The sequence below is a fragment of the Myotis daubentonii genome, chromosome 6 (assembly GCF_963259705.1).
Source record: "Myotis daubentonii chromosome 6, mMyoDau2.1, whole genome shotgun sequence".
In the NCBI taxonomy this organism is placed as follows: Eukaryota; Metazoa; Chordata; class Mammalia; order Chiroptera; family Vespertilionidae; genus Myotis; species Myotis daubentonii.
In genome coordinates this window covers 11,243,018-11,263,171 of record NC_081845.1, presented here as the reverse complement: position 1 = coordinate 11,263,171, position 20,154 = coordinate 11,243,018, and the positions used below count along the sequence as shown (strand labels likewise).

Genomic DNA, 20,154 nt, shown 5'->3' with positions numbered 1-20,154 from the left:
TCTCTCCCTTCCTCTCTGTAAAAAATCAATAAAAATATATTTTAAAAAAATTAAAAAGCAATTAACAAATGATTGTCTAAAAGACACATTAATTTTGAAATATTTTCTAGCCGCTTTTATATCTCCACAGCTGCTAATAATCATTGCAGCCAAATGTTTATCTTCTTTAAGAGAAGGTGAGAAAGTAGGCTTATTTTATGTGAAGTATTAGCCGGACAATTGAAAGCATGATAGTTTTACAATGACTTCATTCATTTCAACTACCTGAGAAACCACAAACATTTATGACTAAAGGCAAAGTCCAGAGAACAACACTAAATTAAGAGATGGATATGAAGAAATTGGTAAGTAATTTGCTTTTATGTGCATGAAGCTCTTCTATAATGGAATAATCAAAGTTGGGTGCAAGATGAGACTAGAAACAGAAAGCAGACTTCTGACTTTGCACTGATGGTGATACCTTATGTTCTCTGTGAGCCATCCTGCAGGGTTCTAAACTGTGGCAAATAGTTGCAATTGCTCATATATGGAGATGTCCTTTTAGCTTATTTAAAAAGTCTACTTCGACAAAAAAAAAATTTTCTTGCTCTTTTCAGTTTTGCAAGATTAAAGGTAGGACATTGTAGTGAGACTAATAGTTTCTAAATAATATGTTCATAACTTAATCAATAGTTTAAATGATTATAATGTGGCATATTGAAAATTCCAAATAATTATAAACAAATATTAAAACATTGTTTTATTTTGAGCTTCATGCAATAGCCCATAATAATTGGTGGCTGTTTCTGGTCACATTTCTTAGCCTCTCTGACCCTAGCTTCCTAATTTTTAAGATGAGGATGTAGATAGTATCTTCCTGACTGAATCAGTGTGCAGATTTGTGCAAAGTTCTTAAAATCTATAAGCCCCCGTAAGATGGCTACCATTATCCATTGCTATTCAGTATGCTTTAATATAATAATGCTGTATATATGGACTGAGCAGTATTTTCATGAACTTCAGCACATTTTATAAAATAAGCCTAGCAGGAGGGGTCTTTATATCCTGTTTTTAAAACAAAACTTATTTTGCAGAATTGTCAAATACTCATTCCTCACTTCTTCCTCTGGCATCCTAATTCCTTTATTCAATAAAAATGACCTCTCCTTAGCAGCGAATTCACGAAGGTGCTCTCATCATCTATAAGGCTCTTAACACACTCACTAAGCAACACAGAAACTCAGTTTAGAAGTAGGGTAAACATGCAGTAACTTATATGAGATACTCACCTTGCCAGAGTCTTTTTCATGAAGTCCGGTGTACTGCGAGGTGCCAGGGTGTGATTCCCCACGTGTGTAGGTGTGGTTGAAAAGCCAGCTGAATAACCAATCCTCCCAGCCACATGGCCCAGCCACATGGCCCACCCACATCTCCTGCACCCACACCACACTGTCCTCCGTTCTCTAGGAAGACAGATGTGCTGATGAGGCCTTGCTGGTTGGATTGCACAATGTTGTGAATTCAAAAGGCTTCTCACAGGCAATTGCTGAAGCTTAGCAATAATCTGTTGATGACTGTGGTTTGCAACATCCCACACAAACGGTGTGTTATTTTAAGTTGTGCTTTGGCATCTGGGCTTCCTATCCCACGTGGGAACAGCCATGCAGCAACTGCAGGTGTACCTTGTTCACATCTGCCTTTCTGATGTACCCTGTCTCGGAGACTGAATTCTAAATTCTCCACCGTCCAAAGGTGACAAAGTGGAAACAGCACCAGGATCCAGCTGGAGCATCGCTCAGGGCCAAAGTTCACAGCTATGGGGAGGTTGGTGATGTTAGCTCATTGTAAGAGCTGGAGCTTTATATGTAAGGTCTTTTGGGACCACAGACTTCTGTGCTCTATTTATTTACTGTCAATTGTCAAGTAATTTTTATATACCATGTTTGTGCCAGGCACTGGTGAGAACCAAGTACATGTAATAAGCAAGAGACACAATCTCTCCTCTCTGCCCTATTGGGGAAGACAGATGGAGCAGCGATATTCATGTTGCCTAAGTGTGAACTACCCTAGGGCAGTATTCAGTAATAGTGATGTTTTATTTATTTACTAGAGGCCCGGTGCACGAATTCATGCACCAGTGGGGTCCCTCGGCCTGGCCTGCAGGATCAGGCTGAAACCGGCTCTCTGACATCTCCCGAGGGGTCCTGGATTGTGAGAGGGCACAGGCCAGGCCAAAGGACCCCACCAGTGCACGATTGGGGCCATGGAGGGACGTGGGAGGTTGGCCAGCCATAGGAGGTTGGCTGTAGGAGCACACTGACCACCAGGGAGCAGCTCTTGCATTGAGCATCTGCCCCCCTGGTGGTCAGTGCACATCATAGCGACTGGTTGACTGGTCATTCAGTCATTTTGTCATTTAGGCTTTTATATATATAGATTTATTTATTCAGTTAGTTTTAAAATGAAGCAGAAACTTTATTTTTTAAATATATATATATAATTATATATAATATATATCATATAAATTATAGATAATATATATCAGAGAGGAAGGGAGAGGGAGAGAAAGGGATAGAAACATCAATGATGAGAGAGAATCCATCAGTTGACTCCTGTGCGCACTCTACTGGGGATATGCCCTGACCAGGAATTAAACTATGACCTCTCAGTTCCTAGGTCGACGTTCAACCACTAACCTACACTGGCTGGGCAGAAATTTGATTCTTTGATCAAGAAATGAAGAAAGTAAGCTCATGCTCTAACAGCACCTTCTCAAGAGTAATGTTTTAATATGTAACTGCAGTTTATATTTCAGCTTTGATTTTAAAAGTTCTGTGAATTCACCTTTCAAAATAGTCACATTTTCCTTTCTTCAGTCCTTTTTGTGTCAAGAACAGATACAATACATGCAGTGCTCCAAGAATTTCTCCTCAGAACTCTAATAAATAACAGATCTAGCCCCCTGTCAGTAAAATAAATTCCTTAGCGAGCAGGGTGAAGGAGCTAAGCAATCAAGACAATCTGTACCGGAAGTCAGTAAAAGGGACTTACTTTTATTGTACCGGCTGTCTCTTATCCTGGACAAAATAAAAAAGTGGTAAACAACCAAGGCTGGAAAACTGACTAGATGCTTCCCTCACACAGAAAGCTATCCTTTTTCCTATTTCTTTGGGGGGAAAAAGATGGTGCCTAAACCACTGAAGATGTGTCCAGAAAATAATTCCTAAATATATACTAAAATCACTTTTCATTGTTTAATTTGGAAAGTTCTGGCTGGCTGAATTGTTTTTAGAAGCTGTTCATGTGAAGAAATTCTACTTTAAACCAAAGCCTCAAAGGCCCATCCCAATCACGAGGGTTTCCTTTGGGATTCACCACTGAAACCTTATGATCCTCCCATGACAAAGGCTTCCCAACAGCTCATTTCTAGAGACTTGTAGACAGAGCTGCATCTTTACCCATTTCAAAGTTACTCCAATTGCCTGGTTAATCCACATGCTCAGACAATTGGCACTATTTTTAAAAAATTAAGTGGAGGGGATAAGGGAGGACATCCCCTCTAACCCCGTCTATACCTTTTCAGGCTTGATTCCCACCACCCTCCAGGACACACCCTGCACTCCCGCCACACCAGTCCAGGAGGGGTCCCTGCTGAAACAAACTGGCTTAAAATAAAAATGGCAAGAAGATGTGGACAGTTTCCTAGGTTTACTAAGAGAAAGTCAGGGAATTGGGGCAAAGCTATGGCAGGCAACCATGTTCTTCTATAGTAAATGGAACTCAGAGACACATACATCCGGAGTGTCCCTAGGTTTATCATCTTTTGACCAATACTCCCACAAAATATCCATTCTTTGGTCACGTGTTTTACCTGTGAGCCAGGCCTTAAATATTCCCTCTCTAGTCTTAGTTAAGAAGCTGGTTATCTCTTATTTAGATGATCAAAATAGCCTCCTAATCTCTTCCCCATTGGGTCTACCCTCTATGTTGAAGCTAAAGCAAATTGCAAATCTGATTATTTAAGAAGAAAGTTCTGTTGGAGGGAGATTGAGGGGCTGGGTGAAAATGGTAAAGGGATTAAGAAGGGGAAAAAAAAAACCCGCCAAAAAACTCACAGACACAGACAACAGTATAGTGATTACCAGATGGAAAGGGGGGTGAGGGGATAGACGATAATATAGGGGGATAAATGGTGATGCAAGGAGATTTGACTTGGGTTGGTGAACACACAATACAATATACAGATGATGTGTTATAGAATTGTACACCTGAAACTGTACACCATGGCAATAAATTCAATATAAAAGTTTAGGGAAAAAAAAGAAAATCCTTCAATGGCTCCCCATTGCGTGTACTAATTTCCAACTAGGAGGAAACCATTCCTTAGAGTGAGTATATGGAAAATGGGGGCATATCAGCACCATCTCAGGATTTTTCAAAAACCACACACACACACACACACACACGGGGATGTGCGACACGACACACACACACACACACACACACACGGGGATGTGCGACACGACACACACACACACACACACACACACGGGGATGTGCGACATTGTCACCTCCCTCACCCAAGTCATTTGTGGCCCCCATCCACCTGGTGAAAATTGCTGCCATACTGGCTCAGTATTGGGTGTTTGTTGTACCTCTCAGTTATGCTGAGGCACAGAAAAGGTTAAGGAGCCCCCACTGCATAATAAAGTCCAAATTCCTTAGCATGCCATACAAAATCCTGCACAAATCCTCCTTGTTTTCCTTTCCTGTCTCATCTTCAACCATTTCCCACTACACACTCTGTGAGCCAACCACACCAATCTTGGTGAATTCGTGAATGAGACTTGGTTTTTCATGTCTGTTGTTTTATGCTAGTCCACTTACCCAGAATGCATTTCTCCTCACACAGCTAGTGCTTTTCCATTTAACCTTTAAGAAGATACCAACAATTATGTATTCTGTCAGACCCACTCATGGATTTCAGGCTTGTACATCTCCTCTTGGATGTTTAGAAAATGTGTGAGGTCTGGGACTCACCTGCCCGTCAATGTTCCTCCCACAGCTCTCCACATCTCAGCTAACTGCAACCCTATTCGTTCAGCAGACTTCCCACCTCAAAACCCAAGTCCTTGCCCCCTGGCTGGTGTGGCTCAGTTGGTTGGGCATCATCCCATGCACTCAAAGGTTGGGTGCACGGGATGATTCCTGGTCAGGGTAGGAGGCAGCCGATCAATGTTTGCTCTCACAGCGATGTTTCTCTCTCCCTTACTCTCTCTCTAAAAATCAATTTTAAAAAATCATGTTTTTAAATCAAGTATTTGCTACAACCTGGAGGACATGTCTGAACAAACCTTGCTTCCCACCTTCTGCTCCAGCCACACTGCCTCCTTGCCCTTAAACACATATTGACTTCAAGGCCTTTGTAAACTGCTATTCTCTCTGCCTGGATGGTCTTCTTCTCTTAGATGTCCCTATGGATTCTCACCCTCATGTCTTCCAAGTGTCTGTTCAGATATCATCACATCTGAAAGCACTTTTTGTAGAACAGTACCAGCTCACCAGTACTTCACATCCCCTCCCCTTGTTTTTTTCTCCATAGTACTTATCACTATTTGACATAATGTATTTTGTTATCTGCCCCCTCTCCCAAAATCAGAACATAAATATGAGTACCAGTTTTTATTTTGTTGTTGTTCTCTACAAAACCTGCAGTTCCTAGAATAGTACTTGGCACATAGTATGTGCTCAATAAACAGGTGCTATTGTCATTCTTCTCACTTGTCCACTCACCTGAAAAGTGATGTGGGCCTCCCAATTAAACACATTAGGTTTGGTATATGGACTTTATTTCTGTTCCTTCCTGAAACCCCATTAAGTGGACAGTAAAGGGTTTTCAAAAACAAACAAAAAAAAGAGAATGGGAGTGGGGACATAAATAGAGCCTATCCTAAGCACCCTATTTAAAATATCACCCTCCCCCTCAGACTCCTCATCCTGCCCTTCCTCCCTGTAGCACCCTGTATCTTTTCATAGATGACATAATTTATAAATTATGTTAATTGTCAGACTCATCCCTAGAATGTCAGTGCCAAGAAGGCAGGATCTTACTGTTATTCACTAGTGTAGTATTCTTCGCACTAGGACAGTGCCTAGCTCTTAGTGGTTACTCAAACAGTAATTGTAGAGCGAATGGTTGGACAGTAGAAGCTGAGAGAAGATAGATGAATGGCAACTAATAGGAGGCTAAAATCCAAGCCAGCAAGAGAATGTGGATGGAGTTGACAGAAACAAGCCTGTTTGCTCAGTAGGTACCTCTGAAAGTGGGATGCACCTGAATGAGAAATGGAACCACAGCAGGCAAATGCACTTTGACTTCCCTAAGCAGATGAGAAGACGTGTTCTGATTTCAATACACAGCACAACTGAGTGGAAATGCTATACGTAATTAGAGGATGTGTCTACTCACCAAATAGAGATCTCTAGCCCCCTTTCCCCACTTGACTTTAAGAACACAAGCAGTTAGGCCTATTAATCAACTCTTTCCTCCTGCATCCCTCCTCCAAACTAACTAGAGAGGAGATTGGAGTTTTTCCCTGGTTCAAACTGCTCTATCAGAGAGAAAACTTGGTAACAGATTTCTTAACAACAACATCAGAAACTGGAAGATCATGAAGCATTATTTGCACAAATCTGAGGAAAAGTCATTTCCAACCTATAATTGTTGGCTAAATGATAAATCAAGTGGAGGAGGGAATAAAGATATTTTCAGAAATGAAAGGAGGCAGAATATTTACTCCCCATGGAATCTCAGGGAGGACATGCTCCGGCAAAATGAGGCACTGATGAAAAAGGGAAGCATAGGATTTAAAGAACATCTTTACACAGAAAAGAGGCATAGAGAATCCTTAGAACGATGGGGAAAGAGATCTGAGGACAGCCAACATGCAAGGAGGGCAGGCTCCAAGAACAAAAAGCACCATCAGATTATACAGGTGTGACTGAACATAGAGTGAGGAGATTCACAATAAATTGAAAGTTTGGGGATAAAATGAGATTACTTGACAACTAAGCAAATGAAAAAAAATTTTTTTTCCACTAACTCTGAGGAAGTCGAATTTGTACATGAAAGGAAATAAGATAGTAGTCTACATGGCTAACCTGTGAGTCATATTTACATAGTTATAACATAAACACTGAATACTGACTCAACCAAAAGTTATGATAGCTCTGTTATAAGGTTGGGGATGCAGATGAGTGGAACTGGAGAGCATTGTGCTAAGCAAAATAAGCCAGTCAGAGAAAGAGAAATATCACATGATCCCACTCATTTGTGGAATATAACGAACAACATAAACTGATGAACAAAAACAGATCCAGAGACAGAGAAGCATCGATCAGACCATCAAACCTCAGAGGGAAGGTAGGAGAGGGTGGGGGTTAGGGGGAAGAGATCAACCAAAGGACTTGTATGCATGCCTATAAGCCTAACCAATGGACACAGACACCAGGGCAGTGAGGGCATGAGTGGAGGGTGGGGGGCAATGGGGGGATAAGGACACATATGTAATACCTTAATTAATAAAAAAAAAAAAAGGTTGAGGATGAATGAAACAGGTATGAAGAGAGGAGAGATGGATAAAAAAGCGAATCCTCTTTGTAGGTAGCAAGTTGTAGACCTTATAAATATGGGCATAATGAATGCAACAGCTAAGAAAATCAGAAATTGTTACTTCTGGGGAGCACAAGAGTGAAAAGACATTCCTGGACAGAAGGGTTCCTTTTGCCTGCGTGCGTCAAAGCCTAATAAGACACAAACAGGAGTTTGCAGCTAAGAAAATAAGGACTGACTAAGGAGATGGCTCCATGCCCAGAGTCTCAGGTAGCTCATGCTCAAAAACCTGGCTCCCTGCTGGCTTCAAGGAGATGGATCTTATAGGGAACAAATCACTACTCATGGTCACTAATGGAGCTAGGATCGTGGCCTCTATTGGTTGGTTGGTGCTAGGGTAGGGGTAACTGATCTTTGCATCTGGCCCTGATGTCAGCCATGGAGTTGTTCTGTTTTGTTTCACAAGGGTTTGTTCTGTGGGATCCTTCTGCTTTCCTGGGTCCAGAGCTAAAACACGAGGCCTAGATATTACGTGTAACTGTGTCTCAGTAGTAAATAGACCCAAGACCTTGTTTCTAAGACTAGGGATCTGACAGCTTCATTGTCCTGAGGCCTTAATGATTAAGCAAGGGAGAGGGAGGGAGGTAAGTCAGGTGCTAGGTGAGGCTAGTTTGAATGAAAGGGGGGGAAAAATCAAAATAAAAGATCAGGTTTAAGAAAATAAGGTTTCTGCACAGTTACAAAGGGAGTGGGCAGATTTTTAAAACTACAAGCCTGCTAGTATGATTTATTTTTTCAATCATCTATCTTTATAACTTATACAAAACACATACACACACACACACACACACACACACACACACACACACACACACACACCTCAAAACATGGAGGGAAACTACAAAGCCAAGAAAAATAACAGGAAAGTTATAATGCAGCTTCAGCTTCTACTCTTCACATTGTGATGACATCTTGTTTAACAGTGTTCAAACCTGTCCATTAAGTGACCCAAAATCAGATGTGTAGGCCATGTAGTGGAATGCATGCTTTCTCTGTCATTTCCTGAAAAGCAGTCAGTATGTTATGGATGTTAGGTAGCATAAAGCAAACACCTAGCTGAAATGTGGCTGGTAAATAGACCATCTTTGCCAGTAAGCTAAGCAAGCTGCAGAAACTGACCTCTTCTCAACAGGAACTTAAAGAAGAGACAATCAAGTCAATGGGCTTTGCCCAGAAAATGAACTAAGCACAGGGATAAACACGGCAGGGAACGGGAGAGAGGTTAGCCCCCTGCTTGAGCCCAGCTTCTTTATCTGCAGGTTTGGAGGCTCAATCAGATCACAAGTTCCTTTTTAGCACTAAACTTAAAGTTGGACCTTCACACACCTCCCTAACCCCTTTTATTGCCCGAATTAATCTCTGACACGGATAACCATCTACTCTAGTTTTCCTAGGACGGTCTTAGTTTGTATCTGTTGTTTGCTCTTGTTGTATTATTTATTAGTGTATTATTGATTACTATTATTAATCTATTTTTACCCACTTCTGTACATTTCATAACTTGAATCCTCTTAAAAGTTTGGAGAAATTTAAGATTCCTTTGTGGGTGGCTTGTGAACTATGAAGAATTTTTTAAAAACAGAGTGATAATGTAAACTCTTCTTTTTAAAACACATTATTCAGTCAGCATAACCTGTTAAAACAATTTACTAATAACCTAGGACATTGGGTCTTTTTACAAAATTAGGACAAGTGTTGTGGATTAATTCAATATTCTAGACAATAAATTTTAATTATTAAGTCACAGAATAAGGTCTTCCTTCTGACTTCCTTGTCAATGATGACAACAATCTTAAGAGAATGTTCTTTCAGCAGATAATAGATTTCATTGACCATCACGGCTGTTTATTACTTAATTAGTTACCAAAAGGGGAATACGTCCCTTCCACTGCACAGACAAGTTCTGTGTGCTAACGATTCCCAAATTTTCTCTAAGGCTGGGACTGAAAGTCCTGCCAATGCCCTGAACAAAAGCTCACAGATTATCCCATGAACTTGAAGCACTCCTTTCAGAGTGAGCAGCACGGAAACAGATTCCATAATTGATCACTCAGCTACAAGGGAGATGTAATGTTGCTGAGTTTTCTGGAAGATACAAAGAGCTTCTCAGTCTTAATCAAATATGCATGAGCCCTGATATAAAACATGCCTGTCTGAAGAGCAGTGGTTAGTTTCAGCATTCTTTTTCTTTTTTTAAAAAAAAATATGTTTTATTTTTTACCGAGAGGAAGGGAGCGGGATAGAGAGTTAGAAACATCAATGAGAAACATCGATCAGCTGCCTCCTGCATACCTCCTACTGAGGATGTGCCTGCAACCAAGGTACATGCCCTTGACTGGAATCGAACCTGGGACCTTTCAGTCCGCAGGCTGACGCTCTAGCCACTGAGCCAAACTGGTTAGGACTCAGCATTATTTTTCACTCACCCACTAAGTCACTGCCCGTGGAAATTTCTTCTTAAGTGAAGTAGATATGAGGTCCACTAGAAGGGTAAAAAGCCCACTAATTTTGTTTTTAAAGATGCACAATTACCACATTTTTTAAAGTTACTTTCAAACTAATTTATCATCTGCCCTTAAACTAATGAAGACAAAAGGAAAGCTGGATTTGGCGCTTGCTTACACTTTTCATCTCAATTAGAAAGTAGGCCTGTGAGTGTTTGGATCTCAGATCAGGTTTGCTTGGTAGCCTCAAAGGGCAATTTCCCCTTTTTCAAAATTTGCTTTTGATCATTTCGGACAATTCATGGTTTTGAATGAGAAAGAGTAGAAGAGAGGAATGCCGAATGGGGTTAAGTAAACGGAGAATCTGTCACATAAAGCAAGTTTAAATCCCAGAAATGGCATCCATGCGGGACAAACGGAAGCATTCTTCTTTTGAAAACATTATTCTTTTAAGCAGTGTGTAATGACATCCTCCCTGGAGGCCTTTTCCATGAAAGAAAAAAAAAATACTTCCCCATAAGTCATGTTCTAGATTCCAAGTATAATGAGTGAAGCACAGTTAAAAGTCAAACTTGTGTTTCATTTATGTAAGAAGGTTCAAAATTAGAACCGCAAAAAAGGTGCTCATAAAGTGTTTCTCTGTGTTCTTGTTTTCTGTTACACAATCGTATTTCCATGAAAACAAAAAAAAAGCGACGTAAAAGGAAAAGTTCACCATTATGACTTCAGACGTACAAATCAGTGAATGTGACCTTACTGTAACATGTGAGCCAAACATATTTTCAGGGGAGAAATGGAGAAGACTCAACTATGCTGAATGTAAGATAATTAATTTACTCTTCCGTTCCTTTTAAGTGTATCATTTTCTTATGCCAAAGTATAAACTGTGGAATATGTTTCCAGTAGTGTACTCTGCGCTGCTGTTAACCTCCTGAGGACTTGATTGCAAATAAATAAGAAAACTTTATGCTTTTAAAAGTATGGCATTACTCAAATATCAGAGGTTGGTTTTTGTTTGAAATATTTAAGATGTTTAAACAACAGAAAGGCAAATAAGCAGAGAAATTACTTCTTTCAATTCAAATACTACTTTATAAGTTTAATTAATGCATGCCCAAATAAACATTTCTCTTCAAAGTTTTCAAAATTGCTGCTAAATATAATGGAACAAAGAAGACAGACACTACTGAAAAATCACAATTATGATGTTTATTAAACAAAATAAATTTAAAGAAAAATTTCTAGTAAAAAACATAAGAATCATATCCAAATTTTAGCTTCCCCATCTTCTTTGGTATTGAACCTAGCATTAAGGATATAAAATATTTTATCTTAAAGTTTAGTCACTAGGTCCACAGCAAGTTTCCATATAAAAAAAATAGGAAATCAAGTTATCTGGAATTGTCTTATTTGAATAACCAATGTATGCATAAAAGCAATCAGTTATGTGTGTGCAGAAATGAACATCATTAAGCAAACAGTCATTCATACTGGAAATATATCTTTTTAATGATTTTTCTGCCATCATTTTACCATGTTATCTGAATAGTAATTCAGTAGACAAGTGCTGTTACTCACTTAACTAAGGAACTACTCTCCCAGGAAGATGGCACCGCCATACCAGGACTTGGCAACATTTATTTTTTTTAAAATGGCTATACCACTTAAAAAAAGTCTGTATTTCTCAAAATGGTGTGCTTCAGGCTTTTCATAAAATAGTATCTGAAGATTGCTAATAGCATTAAATTAATATTAATAAAATCCAATTCTGTCTTTTTTGTTTCTTAAAAATTACTTAAAACCAGACGTTGTGTTTCTTTTAAGGGTAGTATTATATGGACCACTAAATTAGTCAAGCCAAACACTTCCAGAAACATCATGGGACATCCAAACTACTTTTATTCCTTTGACAAATTCTTTACCTACTTCAATTCTGATTTCTTCATGTCCTTGCTTTCTTGTGTGAAGATATCTTCCCCTTCATTTGTGAAAATGAATCTGAGAAAAAAATGCAATAACTAGGGCGATTTTTTTTTTGCATAGATTTGTGACCACAAATAATTGAGCGACTGACAGCTTCAGTGCTAACACTGTGACTGGGAACAAGAAGAGTACAGCCATAATAAAATACAACTATCTACCAGGAGGACTGCATACAGACATCTTCGGCCATGTAGGCTCTGGGCCCTCTGGAAATAAGTCAGTTGCATGGCCAACATGACGAAGAAAATAACAATGTTCAGAATCAGGAAGAGTCTGGTGTAAGAAGCAGACAGTGACGGGGCTTTGCTGTGCATAGTCGTCACCATCCGCGCCGGTCCAAACCGGCCTTTCATCAGGCCATCGTTCTTGTGTTTCTCATAGGTCACATCTGCAAAATCTAAAAGGTCTTTCATCTCTTCATCTTCATCTATGGGCTGTTCTTTCTGTGCCAGAATCTGGGCTTTCTGCCGAATCTTTTTCTCATTGACTTCAATCTGTGCAAAAATATCGGGGACGGCATCCACAAATTTATAGCGCTTGCCTACCCTTCGGTTTTTCTTGGACTTGCGCTGCTGCTGCTGCTGCTGCTGCTGCTGGGATATGGCAAAAATCCTGTCGATGGCCTCCTCAGTCTGCCTCTTGTCTGAAAACCTCAGCAGGCGCTCCGCGGTCTTCCTGAAGCCGGCTGTGTTGCGGACTCGGGACAGGATCTGCTTCTCCAGCAGCTGGAACACTGGCTTAAAATGCTGCAGGCTCCGCTCCACGATAGCAGCATAGTCCCTCACCTCAGGGACAGTGGTGCTCTTGATGGCTGAACTCCGGTCAAACAGAATTTTCTGATGATCGGCAATGACCTGCGCAAAGGCAGACTGGCCTGGGGTCTCATCTGTCCAAAGGTAAACAGCATAGGCGTGTTCCCTGGTGGCTATGAACACATCCAGCTGCTGGGGGTCTCCGTGGATGCTGAAGCTCTGCACATCCACGGACGGCCCGATGAAGAGGTAAGCTGCCCTGGTGATGGGACTTCGGAGGTGCATGGTGACATTCACATAGTTTGTCCCGTTGTAGGGATAGCCCCGAGGGTAAGTCACGGAAGCAAAAGTTGCTTTCTCACTGTAGCCGGTATCATCCATCCAGTACATCTTATAGAGCCCATCCCGCTGCCTGATGAAAGCCCCATGGACGCCATCCACCACTGCCTCCTCAAAAGGGAAGTCCACGTTGTGGAAGAAGCTCGTTGCCGTCTCCAAGAGGCTCTCCTCTCCCAGGTGGACTTCATCCACGAGGAGGAGAAGCTGTGGATGCAGGAGGATCAAATTCCTCTGAATGTTCTTCAGACTGAGCTGGGGGTTGTAAGCTCCCACACCTTCTCCTCGAATGAAAACCACTCCGTTTCTCTCCACTGCGGCGACCACCCTCCCTTGGCAGCTAGCTGCCAGGTCATGCTTGTATTTAGACCACTTTGATGAACAGTCTTCGGTGACCTGACCTTCCCAGGGAGAAAAGCAGCTCTTGGACACAGCTGGGGAAAACATCAAGACGTTGTTGAAAAAGGTATACTTGGGCCCGTAGAGAGCCTCCGTGATGAAAGGCACACCATTGGGAGCAAAAGTAAATGAGTTCTGATCAGGATGCTCATGCCCCGCATTAAAATTTCTCCATCCTTTGATCCAGTCTTTGTATTTGTTTCTGTGGACAATGTCATATATTGCACGGCCCCCAAGTTTTCCTGACTTGAAGGAAAGAAAAGACCTATTGAGTTCCGCAGGCAGTGCACTTCCATAAGTCACAACGCCCCAGTCTTCAAAATAATGCAATGTAGGGGTGCCAAAATCTGGAGGAGGGACAGATTTCAAGCTGGCATCATACCTGAAAGAATTCATTTTAAAAACTTAATTGGTTTTCTGGTGGAAGTGAAAATAACACATCAGAACACACCGATGCTACCCAGAGCGCTGGCAGTGCAGACTGTGGTAGGGACAGTTCTGAGAACACCTGTGGATGGTCACACTGTGCAGGGGAACTAACACCTTTGGTGAAGGCTGAGGGGAATATCTTTACAACATGCGATCCTCAGATTTGAGCCTGAAATGATTACTGCTGCTAATGACTATATGAACCTTCTTCACTGAACCATGTCAGAACTGCCATCCAAATGACTGGGGCTCATGGGTCATAAAATTAAGTACTTCACCCAAACCTCTAGCTTGAGGGGCTCCCATTCTAGGGAACCCTGTGTTTCAATCTAGTACCTAACACGCCTTGAGCTGCAATGAAATATTTTTCTACAATAAATAGTATTATTAAAGTTTGGCAGAGTACTTTTTACCCTCCAAAATTTAATTTAAATGGAGTTAAACTTCACATATTAGATACAATTTACTGTGAATACCACATCTGAGAATATAAATAGATAAAATTCAGGAAACTATCAATACTGAGGATTTCTAACTGTGGCTACCACTGCCTAGCCCAGATCTAAAGGTTTTGTTTTAATCTACAGATGATGTCATGCATTTTGGACAATAAATGACCTGTTATGTAGGACAAATGTTTTTTATCAAGTAATAAAAAATTAACATTAAACTTCCAAGTGATTAAGAACACAGGTTTTTGATTCAGAAAGGCCACAAAAATAATAAACATGATTGTTTGCTTTTGATGATTTGAAATAACAGCCTTGGTAGGTTCATATAATTTCCTGCTCAAGGGCAAAAAGGCAGACCTGTGTCATTAGCTCGTAGAGAATTTGTTCTACAGTGAATCAATCGTGTATGGCAGAGTAATCTTATTGGTGTTTGTGGCTGCTTCATCTGTTGTTCTAGAGTCTCAGTTTCAGAACATCAGAAAACGTGTCTCTCCCCAGGCCTGGTATAATAAGGTTGGCTTCCTTTTGTGATTTACCAAATCCAGACACAAGCTGAACTTTCCATCCTTCTTTCAGTTTTTGGCCAGTTGGCATACTCCTATCAGGCAGATTTTGAAGCAAGTCAGACTTAGCATTAATCTAAGTTAGCTTTATAGTCAGCTCTATAGAACTCTCTCAGTTGCTTAAGTTAAAACACAATAAAATAATGACTTTATCTCCCTAAAAGGCATCAAGAATGGTTGCATATTAATATATTTAATTCACCTGTGAATACAGTTTTTAAAAATGATGGTTAAACTAGAGACAATTATCTCTTTTCTAGTGTTATTTTCCTGTTAACTGTTTAAACTTTAAAAAATAATGAAGGGAAACAATCACACCACAGAAGCTTATTTTAGAGTTGAATGCAAGTGTTAAGTGTCAAAAGCTTGAAAAGACATAAGAGATTAATTATCAACTAGTTCCCTGTAATTTTTATCTTCATTTATTGGATGCCAGTAATATATTTGGCAGGACTTTAAAAAGGAGACCCAGGTTCTCTTTCTGGTTTAAAAGATTAAGGCAAAAAAAAAAAAAAAATTACATGGTTCTTTTATTATCAAAGTGAAACTGTCAAAAACTGTCAAACACTTCTAAATAGTTTTGAAAATTTAGTAACAGCTTTGCTATTAGCAGATTATAATGCTTCATTTACCAAAACAAAACAAATTATTTGGGGTGTGATTATCAGAAGAACCCAGTCTAAATTTAGTTGATGGTTTTCTCTTTATACAATTTCAAAAATGATGTAAATCAAAACAGGCATATCTGTAAAACAGTGTGAGCCTAGGACATCTCTAACATACGAAAATCAAACTGCAAATGGTAATTAGATTTAAATGTCAGGAAATGTTTCTAGCAGAGTTTCAAACACTGTGATAGGAATTGAATTTGCAAGTACTGAGGCTTTAGATTATTTTTTGTTGTTGTTGTTTTGTTTTTTTTTAAGGCAAAAAACTAGCACACCTGTACCCCTGGGTACAATTTCTTTGCAAAGCCCACGCAACGTGTCCTACCAGAGGAATTCCGTGTGAAGAGTGCACCAGCGCTGTCCTTTGGAGGGGGTCCCTGGGCCTTCCACCACGCGGTTCTTCCTGATTTGGTCAGCCAGCCAGTTACCACTGCCGTTACGCATGACAAACTTATCCAGGAACACTAGCTGGCTTTCTGGACCATAAAACCAGTTGTAATTTGAGTCTGCAATGGCCACAGTCCTCTGAAATCCTGGGGAAAGAAGTTTTACAGAACTAAGGTAGGTTTGAAACTGCATATCCCCATAAAGGCCTAAACAATGATTTTCAATCCTGCCTGCAAATTAGAATCAAGTGTGCATCTTGGATAAAAATGACAAATGAAACCACAATGCCCACACTCCACCCCGGACCAATTAATCAGAACCCCGCTGAAGATCCTCCACAAACCTTGTGTGCAAGTTTGTATTTATTGTGTGGCAACTTGTCATTGGTGATGAAGATGCCACGACGACTAATGACGTACACTGCCCACCTTCCTGGGTTTCCGGGGCCCATACTATGTGCAGTTATGTTTGCACAGATACATGCACTATCCTCTTGAGCATGGTGAGTTCCTGGACCTCAAATGAGCAATAGCTCTCCTACCAACTCAACCCACATCCTACGCCAAAACAGTAACACAAATGCCTCAAGGTGCCCTCCAATCAAGCGGAAGTTATAAGGTGTAGAGGAGAAACTGAGTTTCCACAGGAAGAAAACCTAACAATTCCCACAGAGATCCTGCCAGTGTGTACTGCTGGACGTTAAAGAAAAGAGGGGAAATGCAAATATCATACTGAAATGGGTCAGAAAAATAAAAGCAGGGAAGACAGGATATGCTCCAGACATTCTTAAAGAAGAAGAATGGGTGAAAACGCCGGGTCAGACAGCACTAGTCACTAGAATAGCCGCTGGAGAGAAAAAAGAGAAAGACTTAACACAGAATCCCTTCCAAATGTGACCAAGACTGCATTTCCATAATTTACAGCTAATATTTTTGCTTCTAAAAGTCTAATAATTGCTTTTCTAAATAAGCCTTATTATAAAAAGTGATTTTCTGAATCTTTTGAAAGCAGATGATACGTTTTATGAGTCTCCTGCCCACCACATAGGTGTTCAAGAAAGGTTTGTTGAGTTAGTTAATGGACACAAATACTTGAATCCTCTTCTTAGAGGTGTTCATGCTGTCTTTTCCAGCTTAAGCAGCAGCTACGTAAACAGCTCACAGCAGACCCCAGCCCTGCTGCGGTTGGCTGTTAGATCTCAGCTCAAATTACAGAACACTGAGGCCATTAAAGGCCTTTGGTTATCAACATAAACTATAAAACAGGTCGCTCTGGTATGTCTAAGAATAAGCAATAAAACACAGTTTTGTTTTGTTTTGTTTTAAAAAAAAAAGAGTAATAATATATTAGAACCAAGTAGGACTTATATCAGGTTAGTTTAACATTTAAAAAATTAATCAGGGTGATTCATCATATTATCAAAATAAAGAAAAAAACCGTATCATCTTCATAGATAAAAAAAACAAAACAGAGTTTTGAATGTAAGTCTAAACTAAATTTTAATATGGTTCTTTTGCTCTGTATTATTTTTGAGAAACTAACCCAATAATGGAGATTCTACCCAATCCATGTGTATACAACCACAGCAAAAAAGATTTAAATACTGAATTTTTTACTGTAATTCTAGAATCATCATCTGAAAACTTCATTTCACTGGAGGGAGGAGGGGAAACCATCCTGATTAAAAACTACCTCCTAAAATTTTTTTAAGTCCTGTTTAGAAATAAGAAGAGTTACAAAGCTCTCTTAGAAATAAAACAGTTCTTAAATCATATATATTACTTTTTTTTTGAGTCAGTTCTCTTAGAAGACTAAGCTACACAGTAACAAGAGATTAGTTTTATAGAAATTCACTTTTTGGCTATATTCCTATATTTTATACTATTTATTTCAATAAAAAACTTAAAGAAAATACCAAAACCCCAACTTAAATACGTAGGTATAATATTTCATTTTGAATCATGTCTATATAGTTTGGAAGAAAAAATTATGAACTAAAAACCAAAATAGGATTGATCGGGGATCACATATAAAGGAAAATGAACATGTAATCATAAATGTTTATATTCTGTTTTGATTCATGAAAATGATTTTTGTATATGTATGCATGGTTTACACATACAAAAATAAAAGTTCTGTGGCGGCTACAAATTCTACTTGATCCGCCATGCTCCAAGCTTTACAATACCTAAATCACAAATCCTCCCGTTAACTCCCGAGATGTTCTGGCTATGTAACTCTTACATTGAATTCTATTTTGATATTTTTTTTTAAATCCCTCTAATTGCAATATGGCTCAAACGCCACATTTCTCTAGCCCATTTTCATAATCAGGAAAAATGACAATAGTTAACGTTGACCCACTTGCGATTCCTCACTATACCTGGCAGGATGGTTCTATACATAAAAGCAAAGTGTTGCTTAAGCCACGGGTGACCGAAGTGGTTGATGTCGAAGTGCCTCTGCACAAGGAACATATACTGGAAGAGTGATCTAGTGGTGTAGCTGCCGTATGCGACCCCTTCATAGAGGGAGCCGTCCGTCACCTCTCGGAGCAAGACCAGAGACTTCTCCATGATGGTCAGAACTTGTTTGGTCCATAAGTAGGCTTCTTGAAGATACCCTGGAGGATGAAAACACGTGGAAACGATGACTAAGGCTGTAACAAACATAAACAAAAATGTGGCCAAATAAAGCCCTCTGAGTTATCTGACTCCTTTATAATACAAATTACATTTTGTAAAACTCCCACTTATCAACATTATAAAGAACATCCTGGGATTGTGATGGGTATAGGATGTAAGTTAAGAAGTTCCTGAATACAGGTCATTTATTAATTAAATGAAGATAAACCTTTAAGTGAACATCAGTCATTTTCCAATCTTTAATAAATTGAAACCACATCACATCTAAGATCACAAATTGCACATAATGGGCGGTCTTCAATTTATTCTATCCTCAGACAACAATTTCTCACATTCTTTTATGCTTTTAGATTGACGTGGCAACTTAAGGGCCAAAAACATCAGCTGGGAGTCCAGAATCTGCCAAAAATGAGCTATGTGGTTTTGTTCAAGCACTTCTTCAACCTGTCACATTCTTCAATCTCCCCAAATGAAAATTAAAGGTCTAAAAACTTTTTTCAAAATCCTTACAACATAAATGCTATCTTTCTATAATTCTTGCGAGACTAGCATTTAAGTAACAATAACAACTCCCCACATTTTTATAACATTTGTAATTGACACAGCACTGAACATAATCCTACTTAATCCTTTTAATAGCTCAATGATGCATTATTACTCCGAAGTTACAGAAAGGTTGACTTGTTCAAGACTTCAGACACATGACTGAAAATGAACAGAACTTTGATCTGAGCCCAAGTCTTGAGATTTAAGGTTTGTTGTCTTGTATTTAAAACACACAACCCCTGAGGATAAAATTAAGCTCCCTGCCTCCTAATGCGGGTGGAGTCCTACTGCTTCACTCCCACAGACGTGTGTGGCCGTCAGTGCTGAGCACTCGGTCATGGCTACTAGTGTGCTGGGTGTGGGGGCTTCCAGAGGCCCAGGACCACAGTTCCCAGCCTAAATCCAAGACCCAGGCTAAGTAAGTCCTCGCTCCCACCTCATGTGGAAACACTGTTCTCAGGCTCGCTGGTCAGAGGTGACTGTTAATTGTACCCTGGATCTGTCTCCCACCCAGCTCCACACCTGGCATGCCAATCTTCTGGGTACTTTTCAGTTTCTGTTCTCTAATCGTTAGGGTTTAAAATTTCAATCATCTTCATCTTTTCCCTGTCTATAGCCTCCATCTGCAACCAGCCACCAAGGCGACTGATGCTCACTGCTCCCAGGACATCAGATAACCTGATTTTCCTTCTAAAAACCCTGTTCAGGAGATATGAGGTAATGTCCCCCAACATATTTTGCAAACTTCAAATCTGTCATATGACGTACCATTGCTGTGATTAATGCTATGTTTCCACCATCCACGTACCTTAGCTAGAATGTTCGTCATCATTTTCATTTACCAAATCCTAAGTATCCTTCCAAGTTCCATGAACCTTCTCAAGCTCACTTAAAGAATA

The 20,154-nt window shown here is 39.9% G+C and overlaps 1 protein-coding gene across 6 annotated transcripts in view; it reads right to left on the bottom strand.

The window, feature by feature from the left end:
• Nucleotides 1-11,289: 11,289 nt before the first annotated feature.
• DSE (dermatan sulfate epimerase) overlaps nt 11,290-20,154 on the bottom strand; it is a 57,415-nt gene continuing 48,550 nt past the window's right edge. For 4 of the 6 annotated variants that reach the window (XM_059700106.1, XM_059700107.1, XM_059700105.1 and 1 more), the window contains 3 exons: nt 18,448-18,687; nt 16,003-16,210; nt 11,290-13,947 (listed from right to left, as the gene is read on the bottom strand). In XM_059700106.1, the coding sequence (XP_059556089.1) occupies nt 12,180-13,947; nt 16,003-16,210; nt 18,448-18,687 (2,216 nt within the window). In that variant the 3' untranslated portion in view covers nt 11,290-12,179. The remainder of the gene's footprint in view (nt 13,948-16,002; nt 16,211-18,447; nt 18,688-20,154) is intronic. The other 2 variants (XM_059700109.1, XM_059700110.1) reach the window with 2 other exon arrangements.